This window comes from Lepidochelys olivacea (genome assembly GCF_965140295.1).
Source record: "Lepidochelys olivacea isolate rLepOli2 genome assembly, chromosome: 2".
In the NCBI taxonomy this organism is placed as follows: domain Eukaryota; kingdom Metazoa; phylum Chordata; order Testudines; family Cheloniidae; genus Lepidochelys; species Lepidochelys olivacea.
The window spans coordinates 265,575,983-265,595,988 of record NC_140412.1 but is presented as its reverse complement, the minus strand read 5'-3'; the positions used below and the strand labels follow the sequence as shown (position 1 = coordinate 265,595,988).

At 46.6% G+C, this 20,006-nt stretch overlaps 1 protein-coding gene across 3 annotated transcripts in view; it reads right to left on the bottom strand.

Annotated features, from left to right (window-relative positions):
• Window positions 1-20,006, bottom strand: part of PTH1R (parathyroid hormone 1 receptor) — a 187,435-nt gene that overhangs the window by 21,229 nt on the left and 146,200 nt on the right. For all 3 annotated transcript variants that reach the window (XM_084620002.1, XM_084620004.1, XM_084620003.1), the window contains 2 exons: window positions 13,336-13,489; window positions 3,897-3,957 (listed from right to left, as the gene is read on the bottom strand). In XM_084620002.1, coding sequence (XP_084476128.1) covers window positions 3,897-3,957; window positions 13,336-13,489 — 215 coding nt within the window. The remainder of the gene's footprint in view (window positions 1-3,896; window positions 3,958-13,335; window positions 13,490-20,006) is intronic.

Below are 20,006 nucleotides of genomic sequence, written 5' to 3'. Positions count from 1 at the left end.
ATTTTAAATGTATTTAAAATCTTAGGCCCAGATCCTCAAAGGTATTTAATGCTTAAGATGCATTGAGATCTGTGGCAGTTGGGCATTACTCTCGGCAGATTTCAGGGACTTGCTCTTTTTGCATCGTCAAGGCTGGTGTCCGATCCTCTTTGAACTGGAATTCTCCACCCCAGTCTGTAATGGCCAGGGTTCAGCAAGCTACATTGAGATTCATTTCCTTAGGCCTGGGCCTACACACAGAAGCTGCACAGATCTAACTAAAGGTGGGATTTTAAACAAGTACAAAGCCCTGTGTGGACAGACTTAAACTGGTTTAAAACTGGTTCCATCTTGAGCTTGCAAATTTACCCACACTAGTTGTTAATTACACAGGTCTAAATTAAAGTTAAGAGTGTCCACAGAGGGCTTTAACTCAATTGGCTTTAAAAATCAGACCTACAGTTAACGCTTTGTGTGTAGACAAGGCCCACGTACATGCTGCGGTGGTAGAAGTTTCTGCCCTCGCTGCCCTGCAGGATGAAGCCCTCTGTTGAGAACAGCGGCATGTATCCCCTCCTTCTGCTCTGCCAACGAGCCTCAACCCTACCCTGCAGGAGGTTCATTCTCCTTGCCTAGCCAATCCTTGACCTCTCTACTTCGGCTGCCAATAGCGGGAGGGAGCACTGATTGAGGTGGTGGGTTTTCTGATGTGGTCACCTCCCCTCTGCTGGGAACTGGACGGAGGCCTCCAAAGATATTTGATATAGGCCACTGAGTGAGACTGTCCGATGGTAATCATGGCTTCACACGCTGCTGTGGACTGGATGTGCTCCAGCAATCAAGAAATGAAAGGGTCTGTAGCCCTCTGTTGGCACCACACCACAGCAGTGGTTTTCACGTGCGGGGCCAGCGTCTGCTCCGTGCGGATGTTTGAGGAGAGCAAATAAAAGGGGTGGCGAAAGCCCCGACAAGAACGGAAGGTTTTTACACGGCGTGTGTTCGCAAATGCCCCGCGTCAAGGTGACGAGGGATATGTTGTCCTCTAATGAGCTGAGTGGTGATCTAAGTCACAGGCACTCGGGAGTGCGGTTAGGTTACGCTGTGCTTGTCGGATAGGAACGTACTGGTAGCAGGGTTTCAGATATGGATGTATATCATGCATGTAAACTATGCTGCACAGCTACTGTATCTGGGGCTACCGCCATCCCCCACCCGGTGCCCAGAGAGCCACTGACTGAAAAGGTGGCAAATTTCAGAAGTCAGCACTAAGTATGTTCAGCTTGTGCTGAAATCGGCAGTGGGTTTGGGGGTGAGGGGGCTGAGTGTAGAGTAGCTGCCTTGTTCAACTGGCTAGTGTGTTAGACCAACACTGCGGTTCACCGTTCCGGCCAATGGGAGCTGCAGTCTACAGGTTGCCCACCACTGCTGTGGAGGAAGGAGAAAAAGTACTAAATACGATGAAGAATGGTAAAGCAACTGGTGAAGACGAAATAAGTGCTGATATGTTCAATGCAGCTGGAGATACCAGAATCAAGTGACTTCACAAGTTGCTACGTGTTTGCTGAGATCAACCTAGGATATCCGATGAGTGGAGAACAAGATTGTCTGTGCCTCTTTGGAGGGGTAAGGGTGATAAAAATGATCCAAACACCTATCAGGGGCATCACCCTGTTAAGACAGCCTCTTAAAGTCCTTGAGAGAGTTTTGGGAGGCCAGGTGGAGGTGCAAGGTTGAGGAAAACATAGGAGAGGCGCAACATGGCTTTGGGAAGGGAAGGAGTACCATAGACATAGTATTTGCATTGAGACGTAAGTTTGACAGCATGGTAAATGGAGGGCATAACTGCTATGTAGCATTTATTGAGCTTGAGAAAGCATCCAGCAAACAAGAGGAAGTACTTTTTCACACGCTGCACAACTAATCTGTGGAACTCATTGCCATGGGATGTTGTGAGGGCCAAAAGTATATAACTGGGTTCAAAAAAGAACTGGATAAGTTCATGGAGGATAGGTCCATCAATGGCTATTAATCAAGATGGTCAGGGAAACAATCCCATGCTTGGAGTGATCCTAAACCTCTGATTACCAGAAGCTTGGAGGTGAAGATAGGGTGGATCACTCTATAATTGCTCTGTTCTGTACACTCCCCCTGAAGCTCTGATATGGGCCACTGTTGGAGACAGGATATTGGGCAAGGTGGACCATGGTGTGACCCGATATGGCAGCTCTTATGACTCGGTTCTTCAGGGGTTGGTGTTCGGAGTATTGAGATGGGTGGGAGGGGAACTTCGAGAAGTGGAGATGATAGAGGAACTGTATTGAGGGTTAGGAGCTAAGGGGGTAACAAACATGGAATTTCAGAGATTTTTGAGGTGACAGGGGGATTGAGACAAGGTAGTGTGCGGAATCCGCTTCTCTTCATCTTAATTATGGAGTTAATTAGTCAGAGAATGAAACCTGTGGAGACACAGAGAAAACTAATGTGTGCTGATGACCTCGCCCTTTTGGCTGACAGCAAAGAGGAAGTGGTAAATATGGTATCAGAGTGAGTTGAAGCCCCACTCACCCAAATCTGTGGTTGAAGACCATGGTTTGAAGGTAAACACATAGAGAACAGAAGTTATGCAAGTAGGGAAAATGGGAGTAGAGCTGTCGATTAAAGTTTCTGGAGAGAAGCTGAATCAGAAGAAAGAAGCTGTGTGCTTGGGAAATACACATACTGCTGCTGGGGAACTGAACAGAAGAACTCAGTGTGCATGGGCGGCACTGAAAAAGACGGCAGGAGTATTGTGGGACGGGCAATTAAGTAACAAATTGAAAGGAGAAGCGGGTGCTGCCTATGTTTGTCCCTGCCTGCTCTATGGTTTGGAAACTCTGGATCTTATGAAGCTGGAAGAAAGGATGATACAGGTAGTAGAAAGTAATATGCTGAAGAGAACAGCAAGCAAGCGGAGGGTAGCGAGTATTCATGGAAGAAATTAGGGAGAAAGTACTTGGGACTCTCAATGATAGATAGGCTGGAGAGCACACATTTGATGAGGGTTGGACAACTGATAAGAATGGGAGGCAAACAACTAGCATAGAAAGCATGGGAGGAATGAGACAGTCAGAAAGGACATGGAAGATCAAGGATACGATGGAAAGACTGTCAAGAGAAGTTTGAAGATGAAAAGATTGTAACTCCAAGACCTACGAACCCACACCATGGACCGGAATGAGTGGTGAAGAACCATGGGTGCCTCCGACCCCATGTAAATGGGAAAAGGAGTTGAGAAGTGAGTGAAGTGCAGTACTGACCTCTGCTGGATGGGATTGGAACTACTCAGATGTGTGTCATAAGCCGTGTAATGTACAAGCAAATGGATGATTCTCTTTTAGCTCAAGTGTTAGAGGTCTATGCTTGTGGAGTGCAATACCGACAGACCCCGGTCGTCATTGGAGGATCGAACCTGGGACCTCTGGAGCTAAACGCATGAGCGTCAAGCCACATGGCAATTAGCTAAGGTTGTAGCAAACATATTAATTTCTAAGTGGTCTTTATGCCACTAGAAGGGACAGATCACCACATCCAGGAGGTGTGTGGGTTACACAAGAATCACAGTTCTATCCCTAAGCTTGATGCAGACTTTCAAGCGGTCCCAATGTGCCAGCTGTGAAGTTGTAGGTGACCACAAATTGGTTAAATTATTTAAAACTAAAGACAAGCCAGGAGAGTTACAACAGAACTACAGAATTTCATCCCCTGCTTGGTGCATTTCCTGCCTTCATTTTAAGATTGCTTCAGATCTGCAGCCTTATCTAGTCCCCACCCTCCCCCGGGGTCCATAATTCATCCACAAACCTCTCGGTTCCAAAAATGCGGCAAAGACATAACACAAGAACATGAGAAAAACAACACAGAATCCAACCAAGACTTACTCTGTGTCCGCTAGATTGGCCCTCACACTGGCCCACACTGTGACAATTACAGCAGGGAGTCCTGAAAACAAGAAAGTACTCATCAGTACATACAATGTATAGCAAACTCAGTCTATTGTAAGTCAACTGCAGAGAGCTAGAGCTGGCATGAGGGACTTTATTTAGAGGATTCCCCCATGGTTCAGGTATAGTTTGGAGCCTAAGGGCTCAATGCTGGTTTCACCTCCAACCTCAGGGAACCACAGATCTGGAAACAGACATAGACCCATATTCCAAGGCTTGGTCCTATCCAGAACACCAAATACAAATACCTCGTAGTTCTGGGGAAGTTTGGATCCAGAGACACAAATGACTCAGGACGATTATTATTTATATTACAGTAGCAATGATCTTACTAGAGGCCTTAACTGAGATTGTGATTCCATTGTGTTGGGCGCTGTACATACCTATAAGAAGAGACAGCCCCTGCCCCAGAGAACTCACTGTCTAACTTGGCAAGAAGGAAAAATGGCAGGAGACGAGTGACTTGCCAAGGGTCACGCAGCAGGACAGTGACGGGACCAGAACTCCTGATTTTCAACCCACTGTACCACACTACCTCTCGGGATAGAAAGCATCCTAACCTTTACATATCCATCGCACACCTACCCAAGATGGCTGCTGGCAATACTCTCAGACAGTGACAACCTCTCTACCTTCCACTGCTTCTAAGGCTCTGAGACCTTCTCAAAAGTTTGGGAAGTAGGGCAGATCAGTTTGGATATTCATTTGTGTTTACAGCCCTGTGGCACCCAGAGTCAGATAGGATTGCAGCCTGGAGTTGGGGAAAGTACGTGTGCTGCCATGTTGGGTTACAGGTCATCTGGAGGCACTAGGCTCTGTGTGGCTATATAGTGCACATAGCCCTCTCACTGCTTCCAGCTGAAACTGGATTCAGCAGAAATCCTATGGGAGAGAGCATCTTTGTGATAGTTCCAGGCTGATCTCCAAACCCAGGAGATAAATAGAGCTAGCTGAAAACTTTCCAGTAGAACCGTTTCAAGTTGGAACATGCTGATTCGACAAAAAATGAAACGCATTGCAGGAACATATTGAAGTGATCAAAACTTCTTTCCGCATTAGAGTTTTGACTTTTATGTTCATATAATACATAATCAAAATGATAAAGTCAAAACAAAATATTTTTGGAATATATAATTTTGCAAAAGTGCTGAGGTTTTGACTTTTTGTCCCGATTCAGGACAAAAATCTCAGCATTTCCTATGGGACATAAATTCCCAACTTTGACCAGTTCTGGAGATAAGTATTAACTACGGAAATTAGGGGGCTGGGAGATTTTGCTGGGCAAGTCATTCAGATCACCAGGGTTCCTTCCTCTAATCTGATGCATCTTGACATTTTACCCATCATGATTTGATCACTGGTTTGATCAAAGAAAGAGCTTTTTCTCAACTGGGATGGAGAAGAAGCTTCTTCCATCTGCCTCATGAATTAACGAAAGCTAAAACAACCCTGGGAAAATATGTTTAAAGCGTAACGGCCAAATTCATCTCTGGTGTAACCACACTTATTTCAGTGGGTTTACACCTGGCATTACACCCTGTAAGAGCTAAGACAATATTGAATAGAATATATTCTTTTTTTGAGTCCAATTCTAATTTCTTTTTGCACCCAAATCCCCCATGGACTTCCCTGAAAATGCAGGATTGGGCCTACAAGAGCTTCCACAAATGGTAGTAAAATAGCCCCTTTCAGAAAACAAAGAGGATGGTTATTAATAATATAAACTCTGTGTAGATTCTATGCTCTGTGGGGCCCAATTCAGGAAAGTCCTTCTGTCTGTGTTTAACTGTAAGTCCATTGCAGCTCCATTGAAGTCCATGGGACGTTAAACATGTGCTTAATTTGGTGCTAAGTGCTAGGTGCTAAGGACTTTCCTGAATGGGGCGTGGGGCAGAGACTAAGGGCTTGGCTACACTTGCGAGTTACAGCGCATTAAGGGAGCCCCGGGCGCACTAGCTCACTCCCCGTCCACACTGGCAAGGCACGCAGAGCGCTCTGACTCCGCGGCTGGTCCGCTCCTGGTACTCCACCTCGGCGAGTGGAATAACGTTTTGTGCGCCCCCGCTGGAGCGCTGTGGCTGCCAGTGTGGACGCCCTGGTCTGTTAGTGTGCTCTGATCGGCCTACGACCTTGTCTACATTTGCCTGTGCTTGCGGCAGCATGCAGGGCCCATGTAGCTACACGCCACAGGGAAAGGCAGGCTGGGTCCACACGCACTGGGGCATGTCGCTACAGGCACTGGGGAAAGGCTCTGGAAACGGGGAGGCGGCGGGGAAAGGCTCCGGCAGTGGGGAGGCAGCAGGACGCGGCTAGTCCTAGCAATGCAGACAGGGGAGGCAGCGTTTGGGTGTGCAGAGAGCTGGTTGACATTTTTCAAACACAATATTTTTAAACAAAAAAGATGATCTTTTCTCAATATCAGCAATTTTCATCTATCTAATCTATCTATCTACCCCCATACACCCCTTCTATCTACCTACCCCCATACACTCCCTCTCTCTCTCTCTCTCTATCCCACACAATCTATCTATCTATCTATCCCCATACACCCCCTCTATCTATCTGCCTACCCCCATAGACTCCCTCTCTCTCTCTCTCTACCCCCATACACTCTATCTATCTATCTGTCTATCCCCATACACTCCCTCTATCTATCTACCCCCATACACTCCCCCCCCACCCCATACAATCTATATCTATCTATCTATCTATCTATCTATCTATCCCCATACACCCGCTCTATCTATCTACCGACCCCCATACACTCCCTCTCTCTCTACCCCCATACACTCTATCTATCTATCTATCCCCATACACTCCCTCTATCTATCTATCCCCATACACCCCCTCTATCTATCTATCTATCTACCCCCATACACTCCCTCTCTCTCTCTATCCCACACAATCTATCTATCTATCTATCCCCATACACCCCCTCTATCTATCTGTCTACTCCCATACACTCCCTCTCTCTCTCTCTACCCCCATACACTCTCTCTACCCATCTATCTATCTATTTATCTATCTATCCCCATACACCCCCTCTATCTATCTATCTACCCCCATACACTTCCTCTCTCTCTCTCTCTACCCATACAATCTATCTACCTACCCCCATACACCCCCTCTATCTATCTACCTACCCCCATACACTCCCTCTCTCTCTCTCTCTCTACCCCATACAATCTATCTATCTATCCCCATACACCCCCTCTATCCACCTATCTACCTACCCCCATACACTCCCTCTCTCTCTGTCTACCCCATACAATCTATATCTATCTATCTATCCCCATACACCCCCTCTATCTATCTATCTACCCCCATACACTCTCTCTCTCTCTCTCTCTCTCTCTCTCTCTCTCTCTACCCCTATACACCCCCTCTATCTATCTATCTATCTTTAAATTTTCAATTTTTCAGAAAAAAAACCCCTGGAAAACAAAAAAACTAGGGTTTTTAATTACTTTTCATTTTCTCCCCTTCTTCCCCATTCTTTCTGAATGGCAAAATGGAAAAAGGAAAAGGGGAGGGAGAGGAAAAGGGGGGAAAAAAGAGAAAATTGTGTGATTGGGGGAAAGAGAAAGCGAAAAATTTAAAAAGCAAATAAGTTTGAAAACAAACGTTCAAAACAGAAAAATGTTGATTCAAAATCAGACACATTTTGAAATTAGTTCCCTTTTCAAATGTGTAAAATGAAAATTACTTTGACAACATTTTGTATAATCCCCCCCCCCCTTTTTTTTGATCATCTCTATTTTACATTGGTGTAACGGGAACAGAATTTGGCCTTGCAGGTTCTTTCCAAAGGCCACAGCTATTTGTTCAAATTATTTAAAAGAAAAAAAGAAATCTATGCTATAAAGAACTTGCTGGAGGATTCTCTGCTCCTTGAAGTCTTTAAACCACGATCTGAGGACTTCAATAGCACAGACATAGGTGAGAGGTTTTTTGCAGGAGTGGTGGGTGAAATTCTGTGGCCTGCATTGTACTGGAGGTCAGACTAGATGATCATAATGGTCCCTTCTGACCTAAATATCTATGAATCTATGAATCTATAAGAACCTCGACCCTTGGGTTCCCTACAGTATCTCTTTAACTCCACTTTCCTCTGGGTCTCTACTGGCCTCTCCAACCAGTAGCTATTATGGTCATCATGTGGATGGCCAATTTGAGATCCCTTGGGACTGATTTTAAGTGGAGCCAAGCTCCCACAGCTCCCAGGAACATCAATGGGAGCGGTGGGTGCTCAGCCTACTCTAAAAACCAGGCACAATGTCAGGACCCAGAATTAGAAGACACTCTCAAAAACTTGGCCGTATGTGTCAGCCTGCAGGTGGCGCTGGCAGTGAAAGTCACAACGGATGAACTGTTCTTGCATTTGGCAAACCAGCCAAGAAAGGGCAAGCCTCACAAAAGCAATTTGGTCTCCCTCATGCACTCGTGCACCCGTCCACCCACACCCCAGCCCTGCATGTGAAGCCACAGGTAGAGTCCCCCAGGGTGGCGATGCTGTAATTGACTTCTACAGTATCCACATTGTATGCGCTGTGCATGTCCAATCAATACACACAGTGTGTACAATGCAGGTTCTATAAAGTCAGGTCTCTCCCCTTGAGCTGGAAAAAGTGCAAACATCTCAGGCTAGGCAAAAATCCTTCCCCTCAGCCCTATTCCAACACACACACACACACACACTCTCTCTCTCTCTCTTCTTCTAAAGCCCCTGAGTCCTGCATGACGAAGAGCTAAGAATCCTGACTCCACCTGCAGTTCAGAAAGGGAGACTTCATTGGAGGGCCGGGATGAACTGTATCTATTCATAGGCCTACAGGGGCATCTCTATTCCATGCTATTGTGCTATTTTCTGAGTGATCTGTAACACCAAACCATGCGTGGTCAGCAAAGGGCAGATTATGCGCCCCTCACTGAAGTCTGGCTTGTGTAATGCCAACAGATCCCAGCTGTTGGCAGGCAAGATCAAACCTGGGACCTCTGGAGCTAAATGCATGAGCCGCTACTGCATGAGCTAAAAGCCACCTGCCTTTTCGCTCAGGCTGTAGAGCAAACTCAGTCTCGCTCTCTAAGTGGTCTCGCTGCCACTACATGGGCCAGAACACCACACCCGGGAAGTGTGTGGGTTACACTTGCTCATGCAAGGAACCCATTAGGAGGAAGTGCCACTCAGTGTGAGTAAGGGTTGCCCTAAAGTTCTTGTGTCTCTACTAGTTGGAGTGTAAACTGTAGTGTTCTGGGCTATAATACAATAATTGCATTCAACCTGTGGAAAAGAGCCCCTCTTCCCTGTCCTCTGCTCCAGTGGCTGGAGTAGTTATTCTTCACTTCCCTGCCTACAAGCAGTTGAGTAACATCACTTGCACAGAAGAGATGCTCAAGGCTGCTCTAAGTTGTGGCAGACCTTTCTGCATTTAGCTTGCAATCACTTTGGGAGCAGGGATAGTCTCTCACTAGGTGTATGTACAGCACCTAGCACAATGGGATTCTGATGCCAGTTGGTGCCTCTCTGTACTCCCCTGACAGCAATAACTCTCTGTCTATTTTAGGTTTCCCTATCACACTCACCCCCATAGTGTCTAATTGCCATGAGGTCCAGCTACCAGGGACAATTAAAATGTGAATAAAATACAATTGAGATAGTCTGATTTTCTACAGTTATTGGTCATACTCCTCAGACTTCCTTCATATAGCAGCTGCAGAGAACCTGAAGCTTGTTGGTGAATTTATTGACACTAGTAAAATCTTTTCCAGCCCTAGATGTCTGCAAAAAACAAGTTCCTTCTCTCACCTTTGTATCCTCTTCACTACAAGAAGGGCCAGATCCGTCTACTGACCAGAGGTGAGTGAAATTTTTTAGCAGAAACTTTTTTTCAGTGAAAAATGGGGATTTGGGTTAACAAAACTTTTTGCAAATTCATGTTGAATTCAGATGCAAATTGTTTCAGATGAAAAAACCCCAGACAAATTCCTCCACAAATCTATCCATTGTAATATTTTTTAACTTGACACGACTTTCCGTTTTGAAATTTCCTTCAGTTGAATTTTAAAACAGTACAAAATAAATTTTAAAAAGGAAGCTTAAAACCAAAAGAAAACATTTGGTTTCAGGCTGAATGAAACATTCTGTGCGACCCAAAAGGAATTTTTTTTTCATCTTTTTGATTTGCTGAAAATTTTCCAAAAAAATCTCATTTTCAGGTCAACCCCAAACAATTTTTTTTACTCTAGTTTTTGGAACTGCTAGTGAACTGAAAAACCAACTATTCCAGGTCCACTGTTGACAACAACTTACGCCAGCTGAGGCTCTGGACTGTAAAGTCTCCTCCAGATAAATCCTTGGATCTAACATCAGAGAGCAAATTGGTGTTTTGGTTCCTTCAGCATAAATTGATTTATGGTGAAAGGTTTGGGTTTTCCTAGAAATCTCCAGGGCATTACAAATCCTTAGATGTTTGTTGTTATATAAGCAAAGGATCTCAGCTCTTGGGGCAAACTTCTCCCTTCTGTACCTATGGGAACATGGTAGTTATTTATCACTGGTTCTACGTTGGTCTTCACTGTGGTATGGGCATGATCCAATGCCCGCTGTATTGAATTGGAGTCTATCCATTGACTTCAGAGGGCACTGGACTAGGGCCGCCTTCTGAATGCCCAAAAGTTATCAAAGCCATGTGTATATATATATTTTTTTTATCATGCTAATCCAAATAAAGCAAAACCAAATGCAACTGGAGGAAATCATCCGTTCTCATTTCAGAGGAATTTAATTAAACAGCCACAAATGTTTGGAGTCAAATGGATAATTGGTGTTGTGACAGGTGTGCCTTTAGCATTGTGAACTGCTCAATAAGCTGATTATACTTTGGCAGCGATCGGAAGCGTTAATGAAAGGATCCGATACCTGTTTGACTGGGGATTTTTTGGCTACTTGGGCATTATTAGCAATGTTGCTTTGTGCTAAACGTGTGGCATTATTTCTGCTGTATTGCCCCTATTTCTAGGATTTGCACTAGGAAATCATTTCTCAGGCCTGTTCTGTACCAAGCATTTCATTGTAATACTAAGCGGCAGCGCACACTCGATGCAATTCTCGCCGAAGTAAAACAGACACAAGACTCAACTGGTAAGGTCCCTCTGTTCGTCCCCCTCTATTCGACACTGGTGAGGCCTCATCTGGAGTACTGTGTCCAGTTTTGGGCCCCACACTACAAGAAGGATGTGGAAAAATTGGAGAGAGTCCAGCGAAGGGCAACAAAAATGATTAGGGGTCTAGAACACATGACTTATGAGGAGAGGCTGAGGGAGCTGGGATTGTTTAGCCTGCAGAAGAGAAGAATGAGGGGGGATTTGATAGCTGCTTTCAACTACCTGAAAGGGGGTTCCAAAGAGGATGGCTCTAGACTGTTCTCAATGGTAGCAGATGACAGAACGAGGAGTAATGGTCTCAAGTTGCAGTGGGGGAGGTTTAGGTTGGATATTAGGAAAAACTTTTTCACTAAGAGGGTGGTGAAACACTGGAATGCGTTGCCTAGGGAGGTGGTAGAATCTCCTTCCTTAGAGGTTTTTAAGGTCAGGCTTGACAAAGCCCTGGCTGGGATGATTTAACTGGGAATTGGTCCTGCTTCGAGAAGGGGGTTGGACTAGATGACCTTCTGGGGTCCCTTCCAACCCTGATATTCTATGATTCTATGTTACTCCTGTACTCTGAAGAGTTTTTAAATATGTGAGTCCAAAAAATTCTGAGTCTAACTGCAGCTGGAAGAGGAACTGTCCTACAGCGGATGTTTGGAAATTCCACTAGTCAATGCATCATTTCTTCAACTTTCACTAAGGAAAGCCAGGCTTTCATAGCCTCTGCAACGCTGCCACCTCTGGGACCCCTGGATCTTCAGACACAAACCGCTACCAGCCGAGCTCAAAGATCAAAGCTCAGCAGCAAAGCTGTAGCAGGCTCAACAACTGCTATGTGGCTTAGCCACCACTAGCGCGGGACAGAGTGCCACACCGCGTGGCTGTGACATACCCATTACACCTTAAATGTTGACTAGCTAGCTAGTTGGGAGATCCACTAGTATAGAAACCGTAGGTGGAAATGACCAATTACATACAGTGCCAAGGCAAGATTGAGGCCTGCAGTATATTCTCCAGGGCTTTGTCCAGTACATTTTTTTAAAACAAGGTCTCTGCTGTTTCGCTTGAGAAACTCGAATAGATACCACCTTCGAGAAGCTTTCCCTGCTGTGTGTTTCTTTGCTCATATACCGCACCCCATTAGGTCTCATTATACCTGTGAGCACCGTCTTAAACATCCCCTCTTCTCCCTCGGTGTTTCCACCGATCAGATGCTTGCAGGCAGTTATCATGCTGCCCTCAAACGATCTGCACCTCATTAATCCCTGCCTTGTCTCACCGAGCCAGTGCCAGAGGGGAACAAAAGCACATTCTCTTCTTAAACACTTGTGTGTAAACAGCCTTCCACTAATGGCTTGCCCCCACCTCTTCCCTCCCTCCCTGCTCCAAGAAAAGATCCAGGCATAAAAAAAAAATCGCTTCCCCACAAATTGCAGGTTTCCATTTGTGCGCTCAGACACTTGAGAAATCCGGTGGCAGGAGAGTCTGAGGCCAGAGGAAGGAAATCAGAGTGTAGGACTCCCCCATGAACCAACACCCTGAGCCCTGGCTGCACGTCTCGTTTATACAACCATTTCTCCAGATGCTGACAGTCTCAAGGGAACCTGGCCCAGCCGGTGTCACACTCATGCCGACTTACACTGGCTGAGGATCTGGCCCCTGTATCTCTAAGGGCAGAGAATTATTAAAAAGAGTGAAATCAGCTGCAGTGCTCCATTCCAGGAACACCCCTGGACTGGTCTGCACGGGATCAATCTAAATATTATCTTCAGGGACTCGGTCCTGCCACAGGGAAAGAAGGCACTGCCTGGGACAGGATCTGGGGACCCCATGTAGGAGGAGTGGAACCTTGTATGCTGCAGATTGCACTTTAGGGTGGTTCCCAGTGCATTGCTACACGGCGGGGATTAAGGGGATGGGGCGAGTCAGAGGAGGGATTGGTGGATCAGCTACTCTATGGATCCAGAGGCCCTCATGGAGGGAGGCAGACTGGAGGACTGTCCACGGAGCATCCCCACTGCAGCTTCATGTCCTGATGAGGACTCCTGTGCATGCTGGGGAGATAGTTTGTGGACAAGGGCAGATAATAAGGCCTTCAGGGGTGATGTTTCCAGCAACACCTCCCAGCCCTGTAACTCTGTCTCCATCTGCTCTTTGACCTGCACAGACACATAGACACACAAACACAGAGTCAGCTTAGAAAGCCCCGAGAGCAGCGGCGACTCACCCCAGCCAAACAGCGTGAAGCCCCAAAGATACTTCTTCTCAGAGAAAAAGGCCATGAAGATGAGGCTGTGGAGATAGAGCCCTTCCACCAGGATCCAGTAGTAATTGGTCGCCAGGAAGTAGAGGAAGAAGGTGACGACTACCTTACAGCCCATCTGGAGTGAGGGCAGAGGGAGAAAGGGAGGTTAAAAACGCGGTGTGAACCTGAAGCAGTGGTAGTTATGAGCTAGCGAGAGCTTGAAAACAAGCTGGAGAAGAAAAAGGCTACCGTGCAAATTGGAGAGGGCTCTCCAGGGGGCGTTTTACAGGCGGCAGCTTGCTTCTGTGGCTAAGGCCCTGGACTGGGACTGAGGGTTCTAGTCCCACCTCTACCGCTCATTTTGCCTCACTTTTAGACTGTAAGCTCTTCAGGGCAGACACCATTGCTACATGGTTGTACAGCACCTAGCTCAAGTGACTGCAGTTGAGACCTCTAGGCACTATTCTAATAAAAATAATGATAAGGAGGAACATCTTATAGGGCTTGATCCTCAGATGGTGTAACGGCATTAACCCGAGGGGAGCTATGCTGATTTACACCAGCTGAGGATCCGGCCCATAAGGTTTACTGTAGGAAGGAAGTCAGTTCATGAAATCTGGTATAAGATGAACTCTCTATGGAAGAGCCAAGGGGTATCTGACATGGTTGGGTAGTTAGTCCCATTGGGGTGCCCTGAGCAGGGTCTCATTTTGAGCTCATGGGTTGGATCTGGTGTCATTGGAGCTACTATGGATTTATCCCGGTGTAAGGGCAGGTATGACCTAGTGTTTAGCTCCTGACTGTTCAGGAGAATGTGGGCAAGAAGAGAAACATGTGCCCCCACTTCGGGCTGCAATACACTTGCTAGAGGAGAGAGGTCCTGAGATCTGCCCCATGGCATTTACCATTCGCCTTTGCGCCTCACCAAGAGCACTCAAAGCCCCGGGTTAGGGCTGCTCATTACTTTCGAGTGCCAACTCATTGCTCTTACGGACAATTCTTTCTTCTGTGCCAGTGACCCATCAAAATGGGATTCTAGACCCCAGCATCTGCTGCTGTTTGCACGTGCTGGTTCTGGGTGTCGGCATTCTGGGAGATCATTGACTCAGCCAGCGACTCAGGAACCCATTGATATATTCCTATGACAGGGGCACCTTGCACACACAGGGTGTGCGGGGCGGGGAGCATTGGGCAGACGTTAAACAAGCAGCAGGTGGGCACCAGCACCTCCGGCAAGTGAGCTGCAGGTCTGCAGCTGCTCTAGATGGTGCACAGAAGCAGCAGGTGTGCAGCAGAGAACAGCCAGTAGGTGCACTGCTGTTGGCACAGACTGCACGGGCAGCACGTGACACATTCGTTCACTGCACACGCGGTGAGCGTCCGCTCATTGCACACAGAGGGAGCAGACGCACAGCCGGAGACTGCATATTTGCAGGAGCCAGCGGGAATCATAGAATCAGAGAATCTCAGGGTTGGAAGGGACCCCAGGAGGTCATCTAGTCCAACCCCCTGCTCGAAGCAGGACCCATTCCCAGTTAAATCATCCCAGCCAGGGCTTCGTCAAGCCTGACCTTAAAAACCTCTAAGGAAGGAGATTCTACCACCTCCCTAGGTAACGCATTCCAGTGTTTCACCACCCTCTTAGTGAAAAAGTTTTTCCTAATATCCAACCTAAACCTCCCCCACTGCAACTTGAGACCATTACTCCTCGTTCTGTCATCTGCTACCATTGAGAACAGTCCAGAGCCATCCTCTTTGGAACCCCCTTTCAGGTAGTTGAAAGCAGCTATCAAATCCCCCCTCATTCTTCTCTTCTGCAGGCTAAACAATCCCAGCTCCCTCAGCCTTTCCTCATAACTCATGTGTTCCAGTCCCCTAATCATTTTTGTTGCCCTTCGCTGGACTCTCTCCAATTTATCCACATCCTTCTTGAAGTGTGGGGCCCAAAACTGGACACAGTACTCCAGATGAGGCCTCACCAATGTCGAATAGAGGGGAACGATCACGTCCCTCGATCTGCTCGCTATGCCCCTACTTATACATCCCAAAATGCCATTGGCCTTCTTGGCAACAAGGGCACACTGCTGACTCATATCCAGCTTCTCGTCCACTGTCACCCCTAGGTCCTTTTCCGCAGAACTGCTGCCTAGCCATTCGGTCCCTAGTCTGTAGCTGTGCATTGGGTTCTTCCGTCCTAAGTGCAGGACCCTGCACTTATCCTTATTGAACCTCATCAGATTTCTTTTGGCCCAAAGAAATCTGATGGAGCCAGGAGCCAGTCCTGGTGCGAGCAGACGCAGCTCCACTGAAGTCAAAGGGAGCTGCGCCCACGTCCATCAAGGTTGCATTTAGCACAGGGTGAGCGGCAACGGACAGCCAGAGATCACACCTCCAGAACCGGCCGGTGCACAGCCACAGATTACACAGATAGACACAGGAGGGCTCGGCACCCCGGTGCAGGGCCAGATTCTCAAAAGAACTCCGGTTTTCCAAAGCGCTCAGCCACTCTCCTTAGAACAAGGGGAGCAGAGTGCTTTCGAAAACCCAGCCCCAGTTGTGGAAGCTGGGAACTTTGGAAAGTCTGAGACCCCCCGATTCAGTGCTTATTCCATCACTGTTCTGCAAAATGTTGAAGGCCATGAAGACAGTGGGACTTAGGCAGCTGCACTCTCAGACTTGCAGGCCAGAAGGGGCTATTGGGATGCTCAAATCTGACCTCCTGAATAACACAGGGAGAATTCCACCCAGAACTTGAGTGCTTTGCTGAATCAGTACTGACTGCTGCATCCACGCCTGGGAAAACCTAGCCCTAAACAGGCAAGTCAGCTGAGTCAGATTTAACCCTGGGATTACTATAATTAAATATATAACGTTAACAAGAATCAGTGCTGTCCCAGCCTTACTCGTCGTCGCTATGGAGTGATGATTCCTCATCCCAAGCACAGGGGGACGACCACAGCAATTAGGGTTGCCAGGTGTCCGGTTTTCGACCGGAAAGTTCAGATGAAAAGGGAACCTGGCTGTGTCCGGTCAGCATTGCTGACTGGACACTAAACGTCCGGTTACCCGCAGTAACCGGCCTCCGCCACCGCAGGGCAGGAAGCGTAGCAGCTGGAGCCTGGAGGAGCTGCTTTCTGCTTAGCTGTGGCTGGCTGGCTGGCTCTTGGCTGGCTCCAGTCTTTCTGGCAAATAAGTTGGTGTGTGTGTGTGTGTGGGGTGAATCCTGTCGGCCCTCACCTGCCCTTCTGTGCCCCCAATTTCCCCACCCTGGCCCTCTGCTCCAGGGACCCCTCCCCACCCCTCCACGCACCGATTGGGCAGGTTCTGCGTCAACTCCTCCCAGCCCAGCTCTGCAGGCGGCAGGTGAGTCCTGGGGGTGAGCGAGCAGAGGGGTGGAGCCTGGGAAAGAGGCAGGACTGGGGGCGGAGTCTCGGGGAAGGGGCAGGGTGTCTAGTTTTCAGCAGTTAGAAAGTTGGCAATCCTAACAGGAATATAGATACCACATTGCAGTAACTGGTGCATGCAATGCTGACCCCTGTCCATTGCCCTGTCGTCCCCTCCCTGCTGATGCAGGATTGTTCCTGACAGTGGATTTTCTAGGGCTTCCTGCAGTCCCTTTTTAAATGGCTCCTGCAACTCACCTAGTGACTAGGGCTGGTCAAAAACTTACCGTCAAAACATTTTTCTATCAAAAAATGCTATTTCGGTTACATTGATTTTTTTTTAATGCAAAATTGAATCCATTACAATCAGATTTCACATTGAAAAAGTTTGGAAAAAAATCATCGTGAAAATGACAGAACACCTCGTTCAGACATTTTCAGCCCAGAAAGTTTCCGTTTCTCTTTTCAAAGTGACTTTTAGTTCAAAATTTACTCTATTTTATGGTTTTTAAAATTAAAAATGTTGGAAATTGAAACAAAACATTTTGACTGACCTACAATGAACCTTTCTGGGGACTTCTGTTTTGTGAAAATGTCCAAATTTTGGCTTTTTGTTCCAATTTGGGACGCTTCCCCCCTCCCCCAAAATCTTGAAATTTTTTGCAGGATGGACAATCCATTTTCTGACCTGCTCTACTTATATCCTGTCCTCCTGGGGCAGTGGATATAGGCACTGCCTCTTGCTCAGAGAATATTATAAAGTGAACAAAGTAGCCCCAGCATGGCTGGCACAGAATTGCATAGCTCATGCCCTCTTCTGTGGCTAAAAAGAGGAATTTTCAGTGTGCAGAGCTGTCAATCTGGCAAATTTCACCAGCCAGAAAAATAATTTTCTGTTAAAGAGAACAAGTGAAAAAAATATATAAAGAAGATAACTTAAAAAAAAAAATCCCATTCAAATGATACTGTCTATATTCTTCGAAAATTATCAGCGACCCACACTTTAACAGCCCAAGGCAATAATTATGGAGCTCCCACTTTGTTTGGAAAGAAAGTAATATATTAATAATTGCTAAACCCTTTAGGTACTTGTTTGCTTTTGCAGTTCACTAAGTAGAAAACATCTCTGACATAAAATTTCTTGACGAATGCAGCAAAGTGCATGTATTCTTTGCAGACTCGGAGGGTTTTGCTTTTAGTTGATGTGGGCTAGTGCAGAGCTAATGGGACAGTCGGCATCTTGAGTAATACAAGGAATCAAATTGAAGATTTTCTGAATTAAAACATGTATCACTAAAGCTTGAGGTAAAGAGGCATGGTCTGTAATAGACCCACATCCTCTGCAGATGGGGACACGTAACAAAAGCTACGAAAATAATGGATTTGTCAGTTTAGGGGCTGAACCGAAAAATCTGGAAAATAATCCAGTTTGATTTAAACCAAAACCTTTTTTTTTTTTTTTTGGTCAAAACATTGAATGTTTCGGATGATTCAAAGCAATTTTTTGGGGTGAAAGGGTTTTTTTTTTTTTTTTTTTTGATTCAGCCATTAGGTGCTTTAAACATCAGTGTTTTAACTGGCCAAATTTGAAACTGAAATGCGGTTTGGAATCAGAAAGTCAAGCTGAAATGTTTGGAATCTTCTAAAAAATTTTCTACAACCAAAATCATTTGTCAGATTCAACCAGATTTTAGCAAATAGTTTGCGGGCCGGAAAAAAAAGCATTTTTTTGGTGCAAAAGAAAATCAAAAAATTTTTTGGCCCAGCTCCTCGCATGGTGTTCACCAGGCTATGCTAACGTGTGAAGTGGCGTTACTGGTTCTGAAATAGCCCTCGGCCGTTTCAACACAACTGGGGGGCGGGGGAAGTGCTCTTCAAACTGGCAGATATGCGGCCACAGGAATAACCCAGTTTGCCATTTCAGGGCCAGTTCCTACATATAAATTGGCACAACTCCACCAACTTCCACTGGGCGAGGATCTAGCTCATAGAGTACAAAACCTTCAGGCCCAGGAACATCCCTTAGCACATTGTGGTTTCTACCAGAAACGTATCAATAAATAATAGGAATAAACTACAATGGGAACAGCCAATTACAGGAACGTCAACCTGTAGAGGTGACAATGGAATCATAGAATCATAGAATCATAGAATATCAGGGTTGGAAGGGACCTCAGGAGGTCATCTAGTCCAACCCCCTGCTCAAAGCAGGACCCATCCCCAATTAAATCATCCAAGCCAGGGCTTTGTCAAGCCTGACCTTAAAAACCTCTAAGGAAGGAGATTCTACCACCTCCCTAGGTAACACATTCCAGTGCTTCACCACCCTCCTAGTGAAAAAGTTTTTCCTAATATCCAACCTAAACCTCCCCCACTGCAACTTGAGACCATTACTCCTTGTCCTGTCCTCTTCTACCACTGAGAATAGTCTAGAACCATCCTCTCTGGAACTACCTCTCAGGTAGTTGAAAGCAGCTATCAAATCCCCCCTCATTCTTCTCTTCTGCAGACTAAACAATCCCAGTTCCCTCAGCCTCTCCTCATAACTCATGTGTTCCAGACCCCTAATCATTTTTGTTGCCCTTCGCTGGACTCTCTCCAATTTATCCACATCCTTCTTGTAGTGTGGGGCCCAAAACAGGACACAGTACTCCAGATGAAGCCTCACCAATGTCGAATAGAGGGGGATGATCACGTCCCTCAATCTGCTCGCTATGCCCCTACTTATATATCCCAAAATGCCATTGGCCTTCCTGGCAACAAGGGCACACTGCTGACTCATATCCAGCTTCTCATCCACTGTCACCCCTAGGTCCTTTTCCGCAGAACTGCTGCCTAGCCATTCGGTCCCTAGTCTGTAGCGGTGCTTCCGTCCTAAGTGCAGGACCCTGCACTTATCCTTATTGAACCTCATCAGATTTCTTTTGGCCCAATCCTCCAATTTGTCTAGGTCCCTCTTTATCCTATCCCTGCCCTCCAGCGTATCTACCACTCCTCCCAGTTTAGTATCATCCGCAAATTTGCTGAGAGTGCAATCCACACCATCCTCCAGATCATTTATGAAGATATTGAACAAAACCGGCCCCAGGACCGACCCCTGGGGCACTCCACTTGACACCGGCTGCCAACTAGACATGTTGGAATCCATCTCCAAGTCTCTGCCACAGGAGTGTCAGATGGCCTAGAAACGGCTGCTGAGTGATGTCTGCATGGTTTGTACCGAGAAGAGCTGCCGAGCGGGAAATCATTGAATGATGTACTCTGGGGGGA